The 25,373-nt window shown below is 43.2% G+C and overlaps 1 protein-coding gene across 3 annotated transcripts in view; it reads right to left on the reverse strand.

Moving 5' to 3' along the window:
* Nucleotides 1-25,373, reverse strand: part of znf423 (zinc finger protein 423) — a 156,602-nt gene that overhangs the window by 98,559 nt on the left and 32,670 nt on the right. For 2 of the 3 annotated variants that reach the window (XM_044356540.1, XM_044356542.1), the window contains exon 3: nt 19,483-19,692. In XM_044356540.1, coding sequence (XP_044212475.1) covers nt 19,483-19,692 — 210 coding nt within the window. The remainder of the gene's footprint in view (nt 1-19,482; nt 19,693-25,373) is intronic. The other variant, XM_044356541.1, reaches the window with a different exon arrangement.

Below are 25,373 nucleotides of genomic sequence, written 5' to 3' on the forward strand. Positions count from 1 at the left end.
ACTCATCAAAATACATATAGACAATGAGACGCACATATGCCAACAAGGCCAGTTATAAAGGGAATAATCCCCGAGTATCAAGTTCAATGTGACGATTGAGAAGGAGAGGTTTCAAAACAAACTGTCCAGAAAAGAGGCTCCTGTGTGAATTAAAGACCACACACTGGCTACAACAAAGAGCAGTGCTCAGACACACACAAGGAGGGACGCACAGACAGAAACAAAGGTGGATTTAGTAGGGAAAAAAAGTGTGTGTGTGTGTGTGTGTGTGTGTGTGTGTGTGTGTGTGAGTGAGAGAGAGCTGGTGACATGAAACAGATCAAAGGGGGGAGAGGTCGGCAGGGCAGAGAAGGAGAGAGACAGAGAGAGAGGCCAGGGGGTCCCGTAATTACAACCTACATCCGCCAAGCTGAGCCATGTGTGACTGCATGTGTGTGTGTGTGTGTGAGCATGTGTGTGTGCATCAGTAGTCTAAGCATGGCTGTGGAATGAGTGGGTTTTTTTTTTTTTTTTTTAGGCACACACACTTCTCACAGATACATACACACAAACACATACAGTGCCCTATGTGTAGTAGATGCATGCACACGGACATGGTTTCTAATAAACACGCAAAAAGTAAAATAAAGCAAAGGTCATGAAAGGACAAGTCATTCAAATATTACCAGGTATGAGCAGGACATTTTGCATTAAGCTTGTACGGTCTGCATTGTTAGATGTACATACGCATATAGTACAAAACATGAGCACACATGTATGCGTGTGTATACAGTATAGACAATGTGGGAAACACACACACATACACACACACACACACACACACAGTGGGGCTGGGAGTGTCTGTGGTGGAGGGGTGCAGATCAATGGAGACCACTCACTGGTTGGTCTCCGCAGCAGAAAAGCGGATTGCTCTGGGACCCAAACTATTGTACAGCACCACACTGACTTCAAACACACACACACACACACACACACACAGCTGAACATACACACACACACACACAACACAAAGTCAGAACATGAGCATGAGGCAAACTCTAGTTGTCTCTGTGTCTCACACACACCCAGATGTGCACATACACACACACACACACACACACACACACACACATCATTGACAGAGGACACAAAACAGTCTAATAGAGCGGTGAGAGCAGAGAAATGGAAATGCCTCTTTGACTGACTGGGGTTTATTGTGCTTTCATGCCTTTAGAGGGGACCCCCTGGCATCAGCAGGGCTAATCTCTTTCTGTTTGTCCCTCTATCCTAAACCACGTATCCATGTATCCCTCCATCCTCCTCCAATCTCTCTCTCTGTCTGTCACTTTCTACATCTACTCACTACCACCCCCTTTGGTCCACCACTCTATTTTCTCTCCATCTATCCACCTTCTTTCCCAGGTCAACACTTCAGACTCCATACAGTATAGATTTCCAATTTGGGCACAATACACATAATGGCACAACTGTTTATCTTCACTGCCTCAGCATACTGTCAACCTGATGGCTGGACCGAATAATAGTCTTTATCGTGCACGACAGTAACAGTAATTGTTGTGTTATTAGATGTGTGCATTTAATTGATTTTCTTCTTCTTTTAAGGATGACCATTAAAAGAAACCTCTTTTTCTTTTCATCTTTTTTTCTGCTGCTGTCCTTCTCTTTATCTTTCTCTGTATGATCCTGTGCCCCCGACATGCATAAGCACCTGTACAGCTGTTCTTCCACCTGCAGCAGATCCGTCTCCCCGAGCAAGCCCTCATTCCTCCGTCTCTCCTCTGTCTCTTTCCCAACCCCCTCCCCTCAGCGGAGGAGCAAGCTAAAAGCACAAGCATGCCCCAAAATTAATTTAAACGGAGGAATTAAATTAAAAGCGAAGCCTCGGGAGTTTTATTATGTACTAATGCTTGAACCGTTAACTTGGATTGTATTACTAAAATATGAATAATTAAGGACTGGTGGGGGCTATTATTATATCAGGAAAGAGGAAGAAAAACACAATATACTATTGGAATGGATTTAACACAGACTGATTAAGTCTCTGTTAGGAGAGGCTGAATCTTTGGGATGTAAGTAAACAGGAATTAGGATTACCAAAAACACTGTGTAGTTCATTCATTGTACATTAGTACAAATACTACAAATACTGTGTCTCTATCCTCTCTAAAGGGCTGGGTGTAAGGCTAGTATCCATATTAACTTAATCAATACTTAGGCTGAGTGTAGTGCCAAGTGAATGGTGTAGAGATGTATAACACCCATGTAACCAGTCACATAAAAACAGTTTCTTTTGGCGAACAAAAGAGGAATAAAGGGTGTTTCAGGATCAGTTTAAAAATATAAGGTTCAGATTACCTGTATACCTGTGACATGTCACAGCAGGTAAAGCACAGGTGTAATTAGTCAGATTGCTAACAGCTGTGTTAAATTTAATTGTATCACACCTAGGGCCCGTATTGTGCATGCTGGCTCAGAGGGACAGAGCCATCATTAATGTTATCAGTAACAGTGATCTTCAGACCCAGCCCTATCTCTACAGGTATGCATATGAATGTCATGATATCTCAGTCGACAGGACCATAGGACCCTTGTAATCATAGTTCATTATAGCTACACTCAAAAGAACATTATATTATAGGATTTTCAGACCCCTCACATTTTCCTCTATTTCTTGTGCTGTGCACTTTAATGTGATCTGAGTAAAGAGGGTGGCTTATTGCTAGAGAAGTCAGTTTTACAAAGCCTACCTTGGCACATATTTGACTCAGCGCAGAGGTGCATAATGTAACAGATGTCATTTAATGACCCTGACACATAATGGACATGCCACGGTGCAGCAAGTGAACACGAGTAGCATGTGAAGCATATTATAAGGCATATAAAGGGAATGAAGTGCTCACCTGGATTCAGTCTTTTGTATGTTATGTTACTTTATTTCTCACCTTAAGAGCCAGTCTTATCAACTATGGCTCACCAATAATAATAATAATAATAATAATAATAACTTTATTTGTAGAGCACCTTTCATACAAGAAATGCAGCTCAAAATGCTTTACAACAAAAGAAATTACAAGCACCAAGTGCTTTGCATGAAAAGGACATAAAGGAACATAAATGTAAAAAAAAAAAAAAAAAACATTGATGTAACATAAGATGGAAAATAAAATAAAATGAAAACCCACTTGATAAAGTGAAACTAAAAAACAAAGAATGCATATTGAATAGTAATCAAAGAATAAAATAAGATAAAAACAAGTTAAAGCATAGAACACGTAGAATGTATAATATAAAGTAAAATATAACATTTTAAAAGAAGTGCAGTAGAGAAGAAGAAGTGTGAAGCAGACTGAGCATTAAAAAGTGCAGCAAAGGGCAAGTGCAAAGCTATTTAAATGCTCAGGTAAAGAGACAGGTTTTAAGCTTAGTATTTAAGCTTAGTATCTAGTGAGCTGGGTTCCCTGATATCTATGAGCAGTGTGTTCCATCGTTTGGAGGCATAATTGATAAAGGCTGTGTCACTGATCTTCTTTCAGCTGTTGCTGGGAACCTCCAATAAATCAGCGGCAGATGACCTCAGTGGTCTTGAGGGCAAGTAGCTAACAAGGGATTTGGCGATATAGTTTGGTTAATTCTGATCTGTGTGATATAGAGGTCAGTGAAAAAAACTATGGAAAATTGGAGAGTGTATACTCTCATGGCGCAGGTGGATTTATGCTTTACCATCACTGGTATGTGGGTTTCCATTGTAAATATGGTGCGTTACAGCTTTTTTTTACAGCCTCTTTTTACAGGAGTCAGTCTGTTTTGGACTTTAAAAAATGGACCTGTGAGGCTGCCTTTCTATTGTCACGAGTCTTATACAGTTAAATCATATTACATTACAAACACATACCAGCACATATCTCTCTGATTGTCTGTCTCTCATCAACACTCCCCACTTCTTTCAACGCACACACACACACAAGCGCACACAATCTAAATCTCCTCACGGAGTGTCCCACAGCCCTATCTAGCTTTCCTTAACTTTTTCTCACACTGCCTCTCTTCTATGAGCCTCTGTGTGTATCTGTGTGTTGCACTGCAGAATTATTAGTCTTCTCGTCGTGTCTCTGATGTGAAGCCCCCCTTATCAGCCGGCAAGCAGTCAGCCCCCCGGCCCCCCCTCTGCAGCTGTCACTGCACCCCCCACCACACATACTATTCTCTGAGGACAAACTCCCTAACACATACGCCAAATACCCACATACACTCAAAACGTACAACAAACACAGCCGCATACAAATCTCTGTACACAAGCCCGAGCAGTTCTTGACTCACATTCACGCACACACAATTTTATCTGCTCACTCGCAGGCCGCATGGCTTGGCAGCCAACAAGGGGGAAAAATATCTACTCACCCTACCACCCAAAACCCCAAATGCCCTCTGCGCACCACCCATTCCCCCTTCAAAATCAGCCCTAGCCCTAATTCTACCCCAGGAATAGAGAAAAGGGAGCACAGGTTGGAGGCAGGCCCACGTAGCAGTGCCTCTTCCTGGGGGAGTTCATTACTCAAGCTGGGTGCTCCCTCCGGCCACCAGCCAGCAGCACTGCTGAGGTAAAGAAGCTAGGCCTCAGTCAGCTACATAGCCCCCCAGCCCATGACTATAAGCCTCCAACACACAAATACACACGCGCACACACACACACACACACACGAGTGTAGTGTAATACTCCAGTTGAGCTGCTCTCATTAGAGTGGAGAAAAAGTGAAAAAAGAGGGCAAGTAAAAGACAGAGGGTGAGACAAAGGACAGATAAGTGGAGAGAGATAGAGAGAAGAAAGGGACTACAGGAAAATGAGTCAAATAGACGGTGAAAATAAAACGGAGAGAGCGCTAGATGGATGGATGGATGGATCAAGGTTAGACACACACACACATACACACACACACACGCATACTTCCCTTCTCCATCTTTCCCTTTCTTCATTGTTGTTGTTTGTGTTGTTTTGTTGTTTATTTGAGTGCCCTGTCTTGCTGCGCTCCCTGGCAGGCCTCGCTCCTGACTTATTTAGCAGTGTGTTTTCTATCATATTTGAAAAATGAAGAGCAGATTGGTTAATATTTCAAGACATCCCACTTGCACGGGTGAGAGAGAGAGAGAGAAAGACAGAGAGAGAGAGAGACAAAGACAGAGGGAGAGAGAGAGAGAGAAAGACGGGAGGAGAGGAAAGGAGGGAATACGAGGGAGGAATTCTCTTGTTCCTTAACCCCAATTCTAGGATTCATGCTGGGAGCAGAAGTACGCATGAACACACACACATACACACACACACACACAGCACATGCATTCCCCTTACACCAAGAGAACACACTGAAGAAAAGCCAACATACAAAATGTTCACTTCACAAGTACAGTACACACACACACAGACATGAATACCATCACGTACAGGGTTTTTCCTGCAAAGAGGAAATTTTGGCGCCCCCCAAAAGAGGTTTTAGCCGGCGCCAAAATGATAAGAATTGAAAAAAAATAGCAAATCAAATCCTCTCTGAATGTGTTTAATAGCAATTTATCAAACAAATGCTGAACAAGCAGAACATAAACTCAAATACGACATCTTTGACCTCCAGCAGTCAACTCCCCTCTCATCCACAGCCGCTATATTTTACACATGCGGCTGGTGCTGGATAAACGGTGAACTGTAGTTTATTTCCTTGACAAACAGCTTCTCCACACAACAGTCCCGCCACATGTCTCATCGATACACACCCACACACAAGCCACAAACACACACACACACAAGACATATGCATGCACCCATGATCGTTTAACCAAAAAAAAACATACATATGTGTGCACACACGCACGCACAAACATACACTTGACAATGGCCCTCCCCTGTGACTTCCCATAGTGCAGTGAATTCCAATCAGGCAGTAAGCAGGACAGCTATTTCTAGGGACAAAGGACAGGGAGAGGAGTGAGGAGGGGTGGAAGGAGAGATGGAGAGGAGGGAGGCAGGGAGGGAACAGGGGGGGAGGGAAACAAAGGGTTCTGGTAGCACCCAGGGGAGCAGGCCCAGAGCAGCTGACGTCAGTGTGTGTGCGTGTGTGTTCAGCATTAGGGTGGGGGTAAATGGGAGTGTGAGAGAGAGGTTGGCAGTGTTGGTCCTGCTGCCCCCCTAGGGAGCTCTTGAGGCAGCAAGAGAACAGAGCAGAGAAGGGCTCCCAGCCCCCACATAACCAAGGGCCCAGACAGACAGCCTGGCAAAAACAGCCGCTCAGTTGCTGGACAAAACAGTCAGTCGGTTGATAAAAATGTCTGTCATTTAGTTGTATTCAAATGTAATAAGTCAGCTCATTTAATGAGAAAAGGCAGCCTGGCATTCATCTGACTGTCTGATAGCTAAATAGTCAACCGAATTCTAAAAAATCCACCATATCCAGTTAGCCAGATCAATCTTTTGAGCCTTGGTCTACCTTGGTGTAAATAATCCCTGCTCCCGAACTCTCACTGCATTTCTATCCTCTACTGCCATACAGTATGAATCCCTCTCTTTCTGCTGTGCATCTGACTACTTTTTTCTGCATTTCCACTATCTCTGACTCGCTCTCCCTTGATCCTTTTCCCCACTCTGCTTCGTCCTTCTCTCAACCCCCTTCCCTCCCTGTCTCCCCGGAGTTGTGCTTTTCTCTGACATTTGGCTGGACAAAGGCGAGTCACACCTGAGCGCTGGGTTAAAACTATTATAGGCCTTCTCCCTGTGGTACACTGCCCTTTGCCACCACTGTCTGTGACTGAAACTGTGTGTACGTGTGTGCGTGTGTGTGTGTGCATGCGCACACACACATGTCCGTGCATGCATGCATGCATGTGCCTGTACACCTGGGTGTATCTTTGTAATAAACATAGCATGCTCTAAGTTATTATAGTAAATTTAATTTGCTCACTGTAGGTGTAAAGCAGGTGTGCGGGTAGAAGAGATTTCCATTTTCACAATCATCCATTGTATATTTATATCTTTATCACATGTTTTGTGGTACTGGAACCAGATATCAAAATCTATGTAAGACACATTGGAGCGGGTTTGAAGTTATTAATAATAGTAACCACAGAAATCTGATTATATTTTAAAATGGGGGAGCAAACTTGTAAAGATACATAATTGGTGGGGTGTCTGGGAATCCTCTCCCAGAAAAAAAAAAGTGACACAAATTTAAAATTAAAAACAACAAAAAAAAAATTCCTGCATTTCTACACCACCTAACCTCACATCACCAAACCTCACCTAACAGCCACCTGCACTAGTCTAGATTAGTTAGATTGAGGGTGCTATGAAAACCAAGAATGCATCAAGAACAGTATATAATTGGGTGGACAGGAAATGATAATTAAAAGAATGGCTATTTCATATTTATGGCATGAGGGGAGAGGGAGAGATGCTGTGTTGCTGCCAGAAGAGCCGCTGACTGAGATTACTCAGAGCAGCATGCATGGGAATAAATTACAATACAATATATTTGAGTATATTTCTCACTTCCTCCCTGATTGTCTGAATAACTGCAGTAGCTGCAACAGCTGCTGCACGGTGCTGCTCTGTCTTGTCCGTCCATGCGCTGTCAGTGTCCTCTTTTCACATCATGATGTTATCAGTTATGAATTTGTTTTTCGCTATGTGAGAAAATGGACGTGTGGTGTGAGAGTGTGTAAAAGTGTCAACTGCATGAGTCTCACGTTCAATGCGTGAAAGTTGACAGCCCTGTTAATAGCCACGTTACACTTAAAAGAGCCGACTCTTCTTCAGCTCCTTCACCAACAGTCTTACTAACAACATCAACAATGGCTCGGTAAGTCACGACAGTGTGACAGTGAGCCAGCAAGCACAAAGACCCTGAAACTGAAGCAGCTCAATGGAATTCAGCCATAATTCATTTATTATTTATTTGACATGTCAAAATGTCTTCAATGAAAAACCAGCAGAAGAATATTGTTTAGCATTGTGTAGTAGCATTATGTAACACCTATCTTTTATGGATAAGTGTTAAACTCTACTCCAGTCCCTTATGGGAACTGTATATAGTGAAGCTTGAGCCGCCTGTTTGTAAATGACCTGAGCTGACACAAGCATATGACAGGGGGATGAGTAGCCAACATACTTACTGCTTTAAAGAGCAACAAGTAGAACATTTTCAATGGAAAATGTCAGAAACAGAAAACATTCTTTTGCTCTGGTCCCTTGGTGACCTTAAAAAAGGTCATAAAAGTATAACAAAGTGGGCAGGGTGAGACTGGAAATGTGTATTATTGTTAAAATATTTTCAGGAATTAAAGTTCCAGTAAGCAGGTTAGCTTACATTCATCATATGAGACAATCCCAGATTTTCTTTCCATTTTCAATTATTTACATGACTTTACTCGGACTCCATCCCCAAAAATATAACATGAAAGTTCAAGTTTTGTTCTGCATACAGCTGTTGCAATTTACAGGTAATAGTCTTTTGATGCTTTGATAAAAATAATGTTTTGATGTATATTCTGCTTTGCAACTTTCCACACAGAATTATCAACTACAGTACAACAGTAATCAAAAACACCAGTTTATTCCATGATCACAAAAAGCTGTTAAGTCAATATGCAGTAGGAGTGTAACGGCACACATGTACCTCAGTTTTGGGGTCACAGTTCAGTACAATTTTGGTACAGCAGAAAAAAAAAAGAAAGGTGGAAAATAATATTTTGATCCATTATTTTGAAAAATGTAAACATCCAACAATGGCTCATTGGCCATAACTATTAATGAAACAGTTTAGTTGTGCTTCAGTGAAAAAAGAAAACAAGCTTTCTGTTTCTTGCATGGAGTCAGGACACGTGCTGACAGTTGGTTTATGCTGATTCATGGTCTAACTGTATATAAAGTAGTGTAAACTAGCTCCACCTCCAGCAGCTACAACAGTAACATGCTGCTCTAACACTGATGCTTCACTATTAATAATCTAATGATGTCATATATAATAATATATCAGTCACAGAAATGGATCTTTCGACGTGCTGTCTGACCAAGTCAGAAATCAAATGTTTTTATCGTTCTTCTGCACAGCTTCACTTAAAGCCAACTATCACATAGAAGGGAGAGGGACTGGGAGACGCAATATTTTTCACTGTGGAGATAACGGAGCGTATTTTAATAACGGTGTTGCACTCGGTCAGTGTTATGGGTCTCTCGTTTGTCATTCTGACGGCAGTGACATTAACGTTACAGGGTAACCAGGCTACCTTGGCTAAGCTGGCTAGCATACATCCATGAGCACGCTACAGCTAAGTGATGCGTTGCCAAAACGTTCCGGGTGAGAAGTCGCACTCTAGAATTATTGTTCCCCATGTTGGAGTAAGTGGATTGTTAAACTATTTTGACACGGAGGGTATTCTTACGACCTCATGCACCAAACCGCAACGTCCATACCATGACGGCACACCCCTAACATGCAGGATAAGGAAATATTCACCCAACCGGGTACAGTGCAAAAAAGTACAATGTAATAAATTGTTGCATTCAAAATAAAGACTTGAGAAAAACATCTTAAATGAAGTGCATAACACATCTAAAGCATCAAACAGGGTGGGAGACAGAGGTGGGGAAAGACAGAAAGAAAGAGTGGAAAAACAGAGGGAGGGAGACAAACAGGGGCTGCTTTGGGGCCAGTCGCCACAGGGTGTGTGTGTACATGTGTGTGTGCGTGTGTATGTGTCTTGGAAGGGCGCAGTGGGGGAGTTTGGGGGCATGGAGGAAGGGATCAGAGCTTTGGGGCCAGCTCCACAGGGAACAGAGAAGATGGGGAGAGAATGGAGGGAGGGTGTGGGGGAAGGGAAACGGAGGGTGAAAGGAAGGGATGTGGTCATTTTTGAGTTTGAGAACTCAGCAGGGAGGGACAGCAAGGAGGGAGGGAGGGAGGAAAGGAGGCAGACATTGTGGTCTGTGTACTCTGAGAAAGACTGGGGAGAGGATAGGATAGGAGAGGAAAGGATAGGATAGGATAGGAGAGGAAAGGATAGGATAGGAAAGGAGAGGAGAAGAAAGGAGGCATAAATGTGACATATATGGCTTGGGGGTCCCAGTAGACAAGGTGAGGATGAGAATGAGGGAGGAAAGAAGGAAGTGAACAAAGAATGGAAAAAAAAGAGGTAGAAAGGCAGAAAGGGTGAGTGAGGGGAGGTGTATCAAATGGAGGGAGGTTGCACGTTCCACTTGGGAAGAGAGAAAGAAGAAGCAGAGAGGGAGAAACAGGGAGGAAAAAAGGAAAAAAGTCCCAGGTGTCAGCAGGAGGGAGGGAAGAAAAAAGAGAAGAGAGGGGGGTAGAGGTTCTGGGGGTCCTGGTTGTTGGCAGGGGTGCAGGAATCCAAGGGAATGGCCTGTTCCTCATTATCCAGATACCCCCCTTTCCAACACACACACACACACACACACACACACATACACACACGCACACGGAAAAGGTCCCCACATGGCCCCATGACAACTCTATCCTGACCCGTCCACAGACACACACTGATGGAGACATAAAACACACACACACACACACACACACACACATATCTACATACATATAAATACATGTGGACAGATACATACACAAGGACCCATACACCAAAACAAAACACACGCAATCCTGCAGTGATGCAAATATTTGTGGTTTAGCATTTATAAAAACTCAGTTTAGGAGTTATGGTCCAGAAGATTTTGGACCCTTTCCGTCTCCTGGGTTTATAAAACCTCTTCAGACATTGACAGATTGACAAAACCAGCTCTATTATGTAGTTGATATCATTTGGCAGGGAGGACAGAAAGCTTGCTTACAAAGTCAACAGTTTTACATGTTTCAACCCGAGCATTTAAGGTTTTTAAAGTAAGCAGAGCTCTGACTTTTAACTGCCTTTGTCCTATGCAGGAACTAGGAAGAGGACTATTTTTTATCTGTAAAAATATTGTCATATTCAAGACACCCATCAATAACATTTAAACCCAAATTAAGTGAGGTAAGTAAATGAGATATCCCTCCTCCAAGGCTTTCAACACCTAGTGTCAACATTTCAAGCAGCTTGATGCTCATAAAACTCTTCTGGAGGGATGTCATTAATCATAGCACTGCAACTTGTGTGTTTGTTTATCCAACAGATAACCAGTAGGCTGCTTCTGACAATGTTGATGGCAAGATGCTCAAATAAAACACCCAGAGAAGAAAACCACACGAGACATATGTTTTGACAAGTTGATCTGAGTGAGAAACACCTGGCCTTCAAAAGATGGCAATCAGCGTTGGGTTTTAAAGAAAAGCCATCGAGATCCTGTCAGTTTTCAAGAGGGGTTAGAGGAAACCGGTGAGTTATATCATTCAAATTCATCAGGAAATCTTTTAATATGAAGTGACTTTTGCAACATCTGCTTGTGCATTACTTAATAACACTTGAGTGTATCCAGTGTATCAGTCACAGAGATGCAGGATCTTCTTGTTGTGGATGAACTGTCCACAACAAGACTGGAACTGGCAAAACAGTCAGAGTGCAACATCCAAATCTGAAATCTAAACAGTCTGACTGTGGAGATCAGACAAATTTTATTTATTCAAAGATATGTAAATGTATATTTCTATAATCTGACTGTGTAAATATTTGATTAATAAACACCCAAACACAAACACACTATCAGAGACAGAAACACACACACAAAAAAAGCTGCTAACCCTTTGGCTGAAGAATTCTAATGAATGTTTGGAGACAGACAGAAGCTGTCGTCTCTCTGTCTGTCTATGCACTGTGAACAAAATCACACACACTGTACTGGACTATAGATTTAGGCTTTTTCCTTTCTACATGAACACACACACACACACACACACACATTCACTCTAATACACTCAAACACAGACACACACACACACACACACACACACACACACACACACAAATATTTACTCTCTGCAAGATCTACACGCAGGCACACAAGGACAGAGAGAGGGAGAGAGGAGAGATGAGAGAGGGGAAGAGGGAAGTTACATTTTTAATCGAGTGTTTCTTTTCCTCCGAGCAAAGTAGGTCTGAATATAAGGTGGTTAGCTGGTGCCAACACACACACACACAAACACACTTTCTTGTGTCCTTTGGCAAATTCTTCTTTTTCACTCTTGCATTAAGTAAGAAAAAAGGGAAGAGAGTCAAAGTAGGAGGAGAGGGAGGAGGAGGAGGAAAGAAGAGGAGAAGGAGGGGGGAGAGGGAGGGGAGGGGGGGGTGGGGGGGGAATGAAGGAAAGAGAAGAGAGAGGAGAAGAGAGAAAACGTCCCTGCAGAGTCTTTCTCCCTTCCTGGAGCGAGCGTGGGCCCCTGCAGCGCCGCCTGTGTAATTTCCAGTGGCAGTGAATACAGGTATTAATAAAAGCCCCATGGGGAAGAGCACACAATATAACCCTACATTTTCAGGCATTATGAAAGGACGCCCCCAGGGGTCCTCAGGCTCAAATTTCTGAGATGCAGGCATTGTAAAAAGACGCCCCCGGGGGAGGACCCTGCAATAGAAATCTGCTGAATTCAAAGCATTTCCAGAGTCCTGGTGGGAGCCATTACTCCCACTGGAGGAGCAGAGATTTTTTTCACCCTCTCCTCTCTCCTTCCAACCGCTCTCTCTCTTTTTTTACCAAACATGTGTTACTGACATGTTGACAGATTGCTCAGTGAGGTGTTTAGGTGCATGCACAAGGCACGTCTGCTGAGACACGAGCTCCTTCCCTCCTCCCTCTCTCTCTCTCTCTCTCTCTCTCTCTTTCTGTCTCCCCCTCCCTCCCTTGCCAGTTCCCAAGTTCCATCCCTCCCTCCCTCCAACTGCAAACCTCTCAGCGCGCCCAAAACTGCTCCCATCCATATTTCATAAAGGAGAAACTAGGCTGAAAGAGAGAGAGAGACGGAGACAGAGGGAGGATGGGAAGAGTTTAGGCAAGAGGGAGAGAGAAAGAGAGAGTAACAGAGGTGGTGGGGGGGGGGGGGGGGGGAGAGAAAAGGACGACAGGAAAAAAAAGAGGAAAAAGGGAAGATAAAGAGAGACAAAGCGGGATCAAGGGAGGCAAACGAGAGGAGGAGAGGACAGATAAAGAGAAATAGAGCGATGTAGGAGAGTGGGAGAACTCTGCAGTGAAAAATGAACCCTGTGATGAAAAATGACTTCACAACAACCCTTCTCCGTCTCACCCCCTCCCTCCCATCCCTCCATCCCTCCCTCTCCCTCTCTGCATGTTGTACCCCCCCACCCCCCTCCTCCCCTCCTCCCTCCCTACTTCTTCTTCTTCTACTGCTGCTCTCCTCTCTCCATCCCCCTCTCCTCTGGTGCCGGGCTCCTGCTCTCTCCCTGGAAAACCTGAGCGGCAGCCAGCTGTGTCTGTGTGTGTCTGTGTGTGCGCTGTGCACTTGTATGTATGCCAAGGGCTTAGCACAGGAATCTTCGGGCCACCCCCGGGTACAGAGACACAGAGGGAAAGGGGAGAAAGGAGGGAGGGAAGTAGGGGAAGGGGGCAGAAGGAGGGAAGAGGGGTACATGGTGATGAAGAGGGCAAAGAGGGAGGGAGAGGGGAAAAAAGACTAAGAGGATGGAAGCCAAGAGGAAAAATAACAAAAAATGACACTGAAAGCAAAGGCGTGAATAGGAAAAGAGCATGATATTTATTTTGTCAGTCAACAACAGCTACCAGACTAGGAACACACACACACACACACACACACACACACACACACACACACACACGTGCGCACATACCCACACATACACACTAAGTGGCAGGCCAGAGTGCAGGAGGCTGTCTGTAATTTTGTTTCAGATTACACCCCTCCTACCTCTCCTTCTCTCCCTCTCTTGTAGAAAGTGATCTGTGGTTTTAATAAGAGTCTTGGCCTCACAGGACTCAGCTGCTATCCTGACGACAGACGCAGCGAGATGTGTGTGCTGTGTATGTGTGTGTGTGTGTCTTTCTGTGCTTGAGAGGGTGTTTCTCTGCATGTGTGTGTGTGACAGCGGGTTGCGACAGACGGTAAGAGCTTAGCAGTGGGGAGATGTCCCGCGGGGGGCAAACCAGTCACCCAAGGGCCCCTGCACTAACAGACGTGCTCTCCTCCCTGCTTTCCCTCCGTGTTTTTCTCCTCTTCCCGTTCCCCCCCTCGTCTTTCCCCCTCCTCTCTGAACGTTTTAAGTTTTTACTCCCACTCCGCAATCCACTTTCCACCCCTCCTCCTCTTCTTCCTCCTCCTCACCTGTCTTCATCCTGTTCCTCCCCTATTCTTTTCCTCCCCTTCTTTTCCTCCTTCATTTCCTTCTGTTCTCCCCCTCCCTCCCAGCTAGACGGGCTCCCTGGTAATCCCTCCTCTCCCCCACTGAGATAGGAAAGAGAATAGACAAGAGTGCAGCTGTATGTGCTCAATTAACAGAGACCTCACAAATACCTTAGGAAAGAATATGCACAGTATCTCGCTCTCTCTCTCTGCACACACACACACACACACACACACACACACACACCATTTTCCACCCACACCATCTCACCATCTAAGAAGCGACTAGCTGGGTTAATGACTTGCTATTTGTCACTGACAGCGACAGTTTCAGCCCCCCTGCCTTGACTGACAGCTCCCTCGTTTACTCTGCGCGTACCGTCTCATCACTCGCTCTTCCCCCTCAAGTGGTTTTTACTGACATCTTTAACAATCTCTCACCCTCTCACCCTTTTGTCTCCTCACTCACACCTAGCATGAGTGTGTGGACACTGTTGACGTGTGTGTGTCTACGGATGAGTGTGTGTGTGTGTGTGTGTGAGTGTGCGAGGCAGCTTTTATATATATAACTAAACTAAATGGATAGCGGCTGCACAAACACAAGGCCTCCATAGCAGTTTTAAAACACTGCGTGAGTGTGTTTAAGGCTCTACACACATCACATTGACCCAACCTTGTAATGGTGTGGCCGGTAAGACTGAGCTTTTGGGATTCCCTAATGGGAAGTGTATCTGTGTGTGTGTGTGTGTGTGTGTGTGTGCATGCGTGTGTTGATGCAGTAAAGCAGGGCCAGAGAATGTTCTCCATTTGATCTGTAGGAGGTTTTTTCCGCTCCTCCTCTCCTCAGGGAGCCTCTGCTCCACATTCTGACTCCTACTGAGACCCATCGACACTCCCCCGACTCACACTCTCACTCTGTCTCTCTTGCACACACACACACACGGGATATAGACCCACATGTACACTACTAAAAGTAATAGACACACATCACAAGATATTACACATCATATATACCTCGGCAAGTTCGCCAAAAGCCTCTAAACCATGTGGAATAGTTCAGAATATCAGGCGGTAATACAATGACAAAAAAAAAAAAAAAAAGTGTGGTGCACTACACGTTGGAGATGAAGCATAAATGCATGGTTTCGTGCCATGAGTGTTATAATAATATTGATAATACCAGTATCAGTCATTTGTGTGCTAGCTACTTAAATACAACATATAATTATCAAGTACACAAAGAGGAACTACCGTCAGCTAAACGAGTTGACACGCACATACACACACACAGTATCTTAAAAGCAGACCTGTCACACTGACTTAAAGATGCAGAGGAACGGAATAACAATGGTGCTGTAATGGAGGCTCACAATCTCTATCTCACACACACACACACACATGCACACAACCAGCTGAGCAGTCAGGCTCATGCACATCAATGTGGCATTACATTAACCAGATGTGTTGGGTCTGTGGGTATGTGCGTGCTTGAGTGGGTGTACACACATTTATATGTCATTGATCTGTGCCACTGTGTGTGTGCACGTGTGTGTTTGTCCAATTTCCACTCAAATTAATGGTGCCTCTTTATAGGCCTTCTGCTAGAGTGGCACTGAATTACTTGGTGCTTCACTCTCGCACCTGGGACCCATTCAATGTTATAGCTGCAGCTAGCTGCTAACTTGGGACCAATTTGCTATAACAGTATAGTTAGCATTACAGATACCAGCACTTTTTCTGCAGAGAATTCTGGACTAACTAACATGGTTCTCAAGCTAGCACCTGGGACCCACAGATGAACATCAGATATTGTTGAATAATTGTGCACTGACAGTGGACAACTTGCAGGAAACTTCAGATTTGCAAAAGACTTATAAGTTTAAATTGTATGTCGCAAAGAGTCAGTGCAGTTTCATCAGGCTGTAGCATGAACTGTTTTACATTTACAACTAGTAAATGAGGACTTTTATCTTAATTTCATTGAATTCCCTGCAACAAATGAACAATGCATTTTGTTTTCTGAGAGTTATGGTAAAAAAATATTAAAGTTAATACAATTCTGAAAGTGCTTTTAATTTTTTTGACTTAATGTTGTTAGCTTAAATCATCTGCTACACCTCTATAGAGTGAAAATGCTGACAAACCAAGCAGACTTCAAGTGTTGCATCCCCTAAAGTCACCTTAAATTGCCTAATGTTGCCTTTTTTGTCTTCTTCATGTTCCTTCATGTTCCACATGCACTTGAACATACTGCAAAGACTACAAGTAAGAACCCCAAGACTGTAATTTAACATAATATGAAAAATTTGTTTTTTAACGTAGGAGAAAAAAAACTACAGTTTATCTTGGATTTTACCACATAAAGCGTGGATAATTTCTCCATGTGAATACAAGTTAAGTTGTTGTTCTGGCTTGATCTGTAGACTCTCTGCTGCCACAAATCTGTGTCAAATCAGTGTTTGCCAAGCAATGTTTTGTGGTGATGACAGACTGGGAATAGTTTTGGTTTTGGTTCCACATCTATATGTATTTTGGTCATAATTAGAATATTTTGACTTTTTATGTAAAGTTAAAATTCCCTGTGGTAAGAATAATGTGTCCTTAATTTACTTGTTATTTTATTTTGCTGATGTAAAGCTAACAGCATGCTAAAAATCACAGCTACATCATAGCTAGCTACTTCTGGCAAGATGTCTGTCGCCTCCAACTAAGATGGCTGATGTCTGAGTTGTTTAGTTTCTGCTCAGGGACAAACACACACCATCAAACTACAAAATGCATGAACACATTAACTCTCTCATGCAGATCCGGAGTGGCATGTGTTTATCCCCAGTAGGTTGTGTGTTTTTTGTGTGTGTGTGTGTGCATATGTCCCATGTCATCCCACTAAACCAGCTCCCAGGAGCCCTCACCAGAGAACTTAAAAGGATTCTTTAGTCCATGTGTTTTAATTTAGCCTTCTTCTCAATAATAACCAGAAAGCCGTGGTCCCACCACTAACTTCATACACACATATACTCTCCCGCATGCTCACACACACACACACACACATCAGACAAATACACATGTGCAACCATACATACAATAACACAAACCAACACATAGATGAACCCACGTACACAAACCCCTGCATGCAAGTGCACACGCATCCTGCAGAGCTGTGGGATTACTCTGCAATCTCAACCACTCTTTCTCCAGGGAAAAACATGTTTTATCATTTCATTTCATTTCTTTCTTCTGCGCTCCCTCTCACCCTCCTCCCTCCCTCCCTCCGCTTTCTCGCTCAGCAACATGTAGTCCTCCCCAGACTCCTGTGCTGAAATCACAGGCCACATCCCGCGCTCTGACAGCAGCCCTGCTTTTGGCGGTGTGATTCTCTCAGAATGTGTATGAATGCGTGTCTGAATGTGACACGGCACACGGAAGTAAATTATTCTGTATGTGTGTGTGTTTACGTGTGGGTCAGACGGAGAGAGAATGAAAAAGGTAAAAAATGAAAAAAAACACAGACGGGTTTCCCATTCAAAGAAAAGGAAAGCATCTGTATGGGACACTCATCTTGCGTTTTCCTTTTTTTTTTTTTTTTTTTTTTTTGCCAAGAATGCCAACTCACCCTTTTCTTTCTAATGTCCTGGTAAGTTACATTGTGGCTGAAATTGAATAAGGGTAGGATTACACTGTTTCTACAAGATAGTTATCCCTGGCTAAAAAGACTGTAAGTGGAACAAATCAAAATCGTGTATGAAAATACAGTAAAACACAAACATATGGAGCCTCAGTGAATTCTTTATGTATGTGTAGTTCTGTAGTATTCCCATTGTTTGGGTTAGCATGCTTTATTGCCTCCAACTCTTATAAATTTCATTTATAATACTCAAAATCACGACATCTTCAGGCACCACGATGCCCCAGTGATATAGTACAAAATGACATTTTACATGATTACATCGTACAGCCCAGGGACCTTTGTCGCCTCTATATGTGTACATATTTCTTGATGCTCCTTGCTGTAGAATATCTAAAGCCCTAAACAAAGCTCGCATCTCCAAGCATCTCCCTACGACTGCATGTGAGACCAAAAACCGATGGTTTTGCTGGGATTGGATGTCAAGCCAGCACGTGAATAAGAGGTTGCTGAGGTCTTACCATCTACATTACACAGTCTCTAGGAACACTATCTTTACCAGTTTAAACAAAGCCCTCTATCCTCCCTCTCCCCATTTCTTCATCCCCCTATCAAAAGTAAACACACACACTCTCACACGCTTAGAGGCAGACTGCCCTGCAGTAGCAAGAAAGTGTGTGTGCATTTGTGTGTGTGTGTGTGTGTGTGTGCGTGCGTGCGTGCGTGCATGTGTTCGTGCATATGTGTGTGTGTGTGCGTGCGTGCATGTTGGCTTGTTAAGCGAGCGTTTGGATTAATCTGTAGGAACCAGATGCCCCCGTCGTGTTCCTTTCAGCCCCTCCATTAATTACACCAGTACTAATAATGGCTTGTGTGTATGTGCGCATACACAAGTCTGTCATGGGTATAACTGAATCCAGGAGCTATAGGTATTCAGAAACAGGGGAGGGCATGAGTCACCCCAGAACCTATACAGCTCGTGGACTTTTGCATAGTGCCCCCTGAAAAATATGCCACATTTCCACTGTGTATCTTACATGGTTTAAAGTTGTGTACTTTTTAAACATCTAGAGCAAGTCATAACAGTATTGATTCAGTTCCACCTCATTCCTCAAATGGGAGAAAAAGCTGTACGTAAGCACAACTGATTTTGAGTTCAAGTAAAGGTTTCTGCATTTTAGTGTTACTTGAAATAATGGATTAAACACAAGAGAATACAATATCATTTTATTGTTGTGAATGCTACCTGCTACAGATGACACTGCTAGACAATCTCAGTTAAATCATCCTTTCCTTCGTTTTGGTTTTCTGTCATATTTTTTCCCCTTTTATTTTTGTGTAGCCACTATCTCAAAATATCACTAAATCCTGACCATGACTATGTTAGCGCCATGTCCAATGAGGTATACAGGACTCCGAGTGCACTATCTATCTTTGACATATGATGATTTTGGACATTTGGCTGTTCTGTACCTGTGGTTTTGTGAAAAAGATCAAAAACATACAGTGGAACAGTGATGTCAACCTGGTCAATTATGAAATGAACACAATCTACATGAACTCTCTTACCAGCTGGGCAGTGGTTGGTTCTGTGCTCAGTGAGCTCGGCCAGACAGTCAAAGTCCTGTTGACAGTTGTCACAGGTGAAGATGGACTCGTCATCTAGGTCATCGTCATGATCGCGATCATCGCGGTCATCGTGCTCATCTTGTTCTCCATCCTCAGCACCTGCCCCATGGCCTTCTTTGGGCTCTGTCTCTCTGTCAGATGCAGGGACTTCTGAGGATACACACAAAACATATACTGCATATAGACTGTATATATTTTGGGTTTTTGTTACCCGCTTCGTGTTTTCAGAAAGCTTTTCACAATGCTAATAATTATATTCAACTACGGTACTGCAAGCTCTGTTTTTACACCCCTGTTGTTACTGATTTATGATCATAGCCTTGCATCACAGAAGTAAGATTTCTGCTTTTTTTCTGCTAGTGACACCAGCTTGATCTTGTCTTCACAACTCTGGATTGAACAAAGATCTGGCATATTCACTGTCATCCTTGTCCCTGTTATCTCTTGTTCTGTTTTTTCTCTTTGAACATACATACACATCCCCCTACTCGCTACATTTCTCTTTAATCATGTTTATTTTAATCTACCATAACTTTCAGTGGTACCTTTACCTGTTACCTGTTATTTTCTTTTTGTCCTTGGTGAGTTCTATCATGTAGTTTGATGTGTCTTTTGTATTTTGTCATTTTGTGTTCAGTTCATTTTTACCTGTACGAATTGTTATTTTGGCCTCTCTACCAACCGATGATATGTACAACTTGAGTAATTTATATTGAGTGTGTGGAACATCACTTCAGCATATGACTGTGTGTGTGTGTGTGTGTGTGTGAGAATGTGTGTGTCCTGGTAGCAGACAGGCGAGAGTGTGTGAGAGGGGACCAGTGGAGGGCTGTGTCAGCCCAATCCTCACTGCTCCATTGTGTCTCCATTTTCACACCTTATTATCACATTATAAACGCTGAGGATCCAATAGGACTGACACTGAAGACACTGGCTTGGGAAAGGAGAAGGAGAGGGAAGAGAGGAGGAAAAGGATGAGGATGAGGACAAGGACGAGGAGGAGGAGGAGGAGGAGGAGAAGGAGAAGGAGAAGGAGAAGGAGAAGGAGAAGGAGAAGGAGAAGGAGGAGAGGACAGGTATTGTATTGGATTGATTGTATACAGTAGCTACACTTAATGAGCGAACTCTATAAAGTTTAATCTCTGTTAGTAAATTTGAAGTGTTGGCCATTATAGAGAGTCAATAATCTTTTAATGGAGAATAGACTTCCTTTAGTGAGTGCAGTTATGGGTCATATGAGATTAAGCTTCAATTTAGTTTTGTCCATTAGGAGCTTCTAACATCATTTTATGTGTGAAAGAAGCAGAGATGATATTTATCTAGTATGATATACTATTCTTGGCACTTCATTTATGCATTTTTGGTATTAGATAAGATTGTTAGCCCAGCATAAGCAGGTCCAATCACAAATCATTCCACTGGTTTTCCCAGTCAAAAAGAAAGCAGAAGAGACACAATGTATGGTCTACAAGTTCAAGAGAGAAAATGTCTATATTAGTGAGAACCATCAGAGTGAAATGCACCGACTCCATCCAACACTAATTTATTATGGGAGAGGTGTGATGGGAGAGAGGGATAGAGGGATGCTGGGAGGTGGGGAACGAGGGATTGAGGTGATGGGGTGTTTTGGGGGCTGCAGGAGTGGAGGACAGTGATGGAGGGATAGAGGGAGGGATAGATGAAGGGATAGGGAAGAAGAGAGGGAGGGTGTTGGCCATCTGTCCAGTGGTGAGAGCACCGTCTGGCCAGGGAGAGAAAGTGGCCCCTTGGCTGACAAAACACACACGCACACATGTGCATGCTCACATAGACACACGCTTAGATGCACGCAGGTCATTGTGCACACTCGCATAAAAATACACGAATGCGAATACACACACAGATGCGCACACACCAGAGGCAAAAAGATACTTAAATAAACACACATATGTACAAATACACATACATGTGTGTATGTTGTAATGTAAATGTGTGCAGTTTTGTTGGATATCACCAGGATGGGATCAGAATGTCAGTAACCTGAGTAAACTGGAAGCACAGAGTAGGATTATGTGTCGTACTTGCTTCAGCAGAAAGAAAGACACATGTTCTTTAGGAGCTAAAAATATAGAAAGCCCATCAGCTTTGTTTTAAAATGTAGTATTACATGTTGGTATCAAATTTCAGGACTGGTGTAAGAGTGCTGTAAGATGAAAACCACACAAAGTTATTCATGATGAACGTATTCTAGTGGTGACTCTTATAATCTGTTTTTTATTGATTCAAATATAAAATTCACATCTGTTTCACTCCTTTTAGACATTATGTTAACATCTTGAAATAAAATCTCACTCATCTCAAAGTATAGACTGGAAATGAATGAAATGCTCTCATCAGACTGGTACTTATGGGATGTTTTTTTTGCAGTGCAGTATCTCATATGTTCCTGTGCAGAAGCAACCATACACATTCACACAACATGCTCCCTCACACAAACACACACACACACACACACTCCCCAGGGTGCAGTGCCAGAGGTGAGGGCAGTGCCAACTCCAGTGCATGCCAACACAACCTGCTGTCATAGCAACAGAGGGAGGAGCCAGATGAAACCTCTCTCCTTCTTCTGTCTCTGTCCCTCTATTTCTAATTCCTTGCAACTCGCACCCCTCTGTCCTTATCTCCTCATTATTCTCTTTATGTGTCTACTTGTGTTTCTTGTCTACTTATCCTTTTATTTGGTCTCCAGCCCTCAATCACTGTGCAGAGGGATAAGAGAGATAGAAGGGTGTCAAAACAGAAGAGGATAAAGGGATGAGAGAGGCTAACACAGTTGGTGGTTTCTCTATTTGCACATGTGTGTGTGTGAGTGTGTGTGTGTATGGTACCCCCACCTAGCCACCCGCCTCGCTCCACGCACACACACACACACACACACACACACACACACGAACAGGATAATTATGTGTCCTCTTATGGGTCTCAGAGAGATGGAGATGGGGCAGCCTTGATAAGAGTGCTGTTACTGTATGCTTCTAGATGCTGTAGCTGTTATGATCATTACCGCTGTCAAACTGTGGCAACAGACCTCCTGGTTTGGCCACAGTTTTTCATCATGTCATGAAGTCATGACCGGATGTTTCAGCACAAAATCTAAAATAGTAAATTCTCAATAACTCATTCCCAAAAGCAATATGCTGGCTTGGCTATATTTCAAGATTTATAACAAATCTTTCCCTCTTGCCCATTTGTCCACATAAACCAGCTTTTGTCACATCCAAAACTGCTTTATGAAGACACTCTCCAGCATGAATAAACCTAAAAACACTGGTCTCATGTTTTATTGTGGGGGGAGGGGGGGGTATCTCCCAAAATTGACAAAAAAATTACAAGACGTCTGCGTACTTTGTCACAGTAATGTTAAGAAGCCAGCTTCCTGTCACCTATGATGGTGATTTAATTGACATGTCAGTGCAGCAGCACAGGAATTACTGTTCACCTTGGTTATAAGTAGCATTTATGATCCACAATCAAATCATTATTTTACACTCATTCAGTTGTCTGACAACAGAAACAAAAACAACTGTGTTTTCTCATTTATCTGCCTGAACCTGAACAGCTTTATCAATCAGACCCTCTTCATCTTTCTGGCTAAACTTTCTCTTATTTCTCACAAAACTAACTCACCTTTTTTTGTGTCTACACCACACAACATCACCCCCACCCCAACCGCACCAGAAAGAAGCAGCAGGCCTACCTAATGAAAGCAGGCAACTCCCGTGGGTCCTTGGGTACGGAGGGGTATGTGTGTGTGTGTGTGTGTGCTGGGGTATTGATTGGATAGTACGACAGTGGTCCCTTGCAAATAGCATGTGTGCATCATACACTCGCAGTCTCTTTCTTTCACACACAAAAACCCCCACACACACACACACATACAAACACACACACACGTCAGCAGGATATGGCTATAGTCACTCAAAGACACGCGAACACACACATGCACACGCTCGCTCTACAGAGAACCATTATCTCTGAGTCACAGACTGTCCCTATGCCAGGAATAACTGCACATTCTCTTACACACACACACACACTCATGCAAACACAAACCCTCCAATCTCGAGTACAGACAAACTGTTATATTCTTACATCATCCACAGAGACACATAATAAGTCAAAATCACGTCTTACAGTTAACCCACAGAAAAAATAAAAAAATACAAATTTCACTACTAAATGAAAGTCACAGCAACATGAACAATAAGAATTTTCACCCAAAAACATGTTTCAGAACAGTGGTTTTCTACCAGGCTTTGAATCACAGAGCCCTGCTGATTTTTATTCTAGCCATGTAATGAGGGACTGAATCACACCTGGGATGTGCAGTGAATGCAATTAAATGAAATTAACTAGCTGGTAGGATAGAAAACCAGCAGTATTCTGAGTTCCAAGGAATAGGATTGAAACCACTGTTTGGTCTGCTGGAAGGAGGATACATGCAGTATGTGCACTAAACTAATATGTCAGTATGGGGCCATAACCAGCATGTCAGCATCTACTTTAGGATATTTGTTGGTCTAGATTTTAAAACCAGATGGTAGCAGAGAAGACCCTTCATTTTTTTGTATCCACAGATATTAAAGCTGGGGTAGGTAGTGTTCTGGTAGAAAAACACAAAAAAACCAAGAATTTGGAAATAAAGCCCTCCCCCCTTCCCTCTCTGTCCTAAGCCCCTCCCACCAGAAAAGCATGGGCATGTGCACGCATTCATACGCGCAGGCAACACAACTTCCTCTCAAGGCACGACAACTTTTAATAAATAGTAAACGGTAAACAGGACCGCCTCTCACCTTTTTGAAGTTCACCACATAAGTTGTGTGTTCCATCTACCTGCTTGAAATCGAGTGATATCGTGTTTCACTTCGGGGAGCTGAGTTCACTTCCTTTGAAAATCTCTCGTGCCAGCGTTGTCGATAAAATTATGCGCTGTTCAGTTTCCCCTGTACTAAAGGCAATAGTCTGATGATTGCACGTTGCTCTTCATTCTGCTTTCTGTTGATATTCCTTTTGATATTCTTTTCCTTCTCTCCTTCTGCAATTCACGCAGTCCCGTCACTTCTATCTGTCGGTATCCCGATGCTCGCCGGGCCTCCAAACTTTCTGTGTCATGCGCAACGAGTGCACAAGCAGAGTGTGTGCAGATAGGCAGGTAGGCAGGCAGCCCGTCCAAACTGAACTGACTTATTACAGGCCTGCATCACTCACAGATACTGGTACCACTTTGGTACATTACTCAAATCATTCACAACACAGTAAGTGCATTTCCCAAAACAATTCAAACAAACAGCACCACACAACCTGCAAAAGCCCATAACTTGCTCAAAATCCCTAGTTTATGTCACAAAAGTTAATATTTATGTCAATGAATCTGTCAGTGCCACCAGAGTAACAAGTCCTTGTGTCACTGTTCACAAACAAGATAGTCAAAAATGCTTCACCATGTTGTTGTACTCTGGAGATATGTTCTGATGTAAACTATGGCTAAGGTGTTGATGACAATGATTGAAACTCTGCCACCCCTGTGAAGTAGTCCTGCATTCCTATGTGGGAAAAATATAGTAAAATACAGTAATGCAAAACATAACATTCATTCAAAACATTTGAATGATTGAGATCACGGTTGTTCTCCCAACATTCAGCTGCACCCTTCGACCAGCCTCGGCCATTATAAGGCCATGATTGAGAACATGGTGCACAACCGTGGCCCTTATTTCATCAGGAACGTGTCTATGTCCTCGGCCTCTTCTACCTCTTCCTCTGTTTTGCCTCCCTACCCTTCCTCATGTAGT

Source organism: Thunnus albacares, chromosome 7 (assembly GCF_914725855.1).
Source record: "Thunnus albacares chromosome 7, fThuAlb1.1, whole genome shotgun sequence".
Taxonomy (NCBI): domain Eukaryota; kingdom Metazoa; phylum Chordata; class Actinopteri; order Scombriformes; family Scombridae; genus Thunnus; species Thunnus albacares.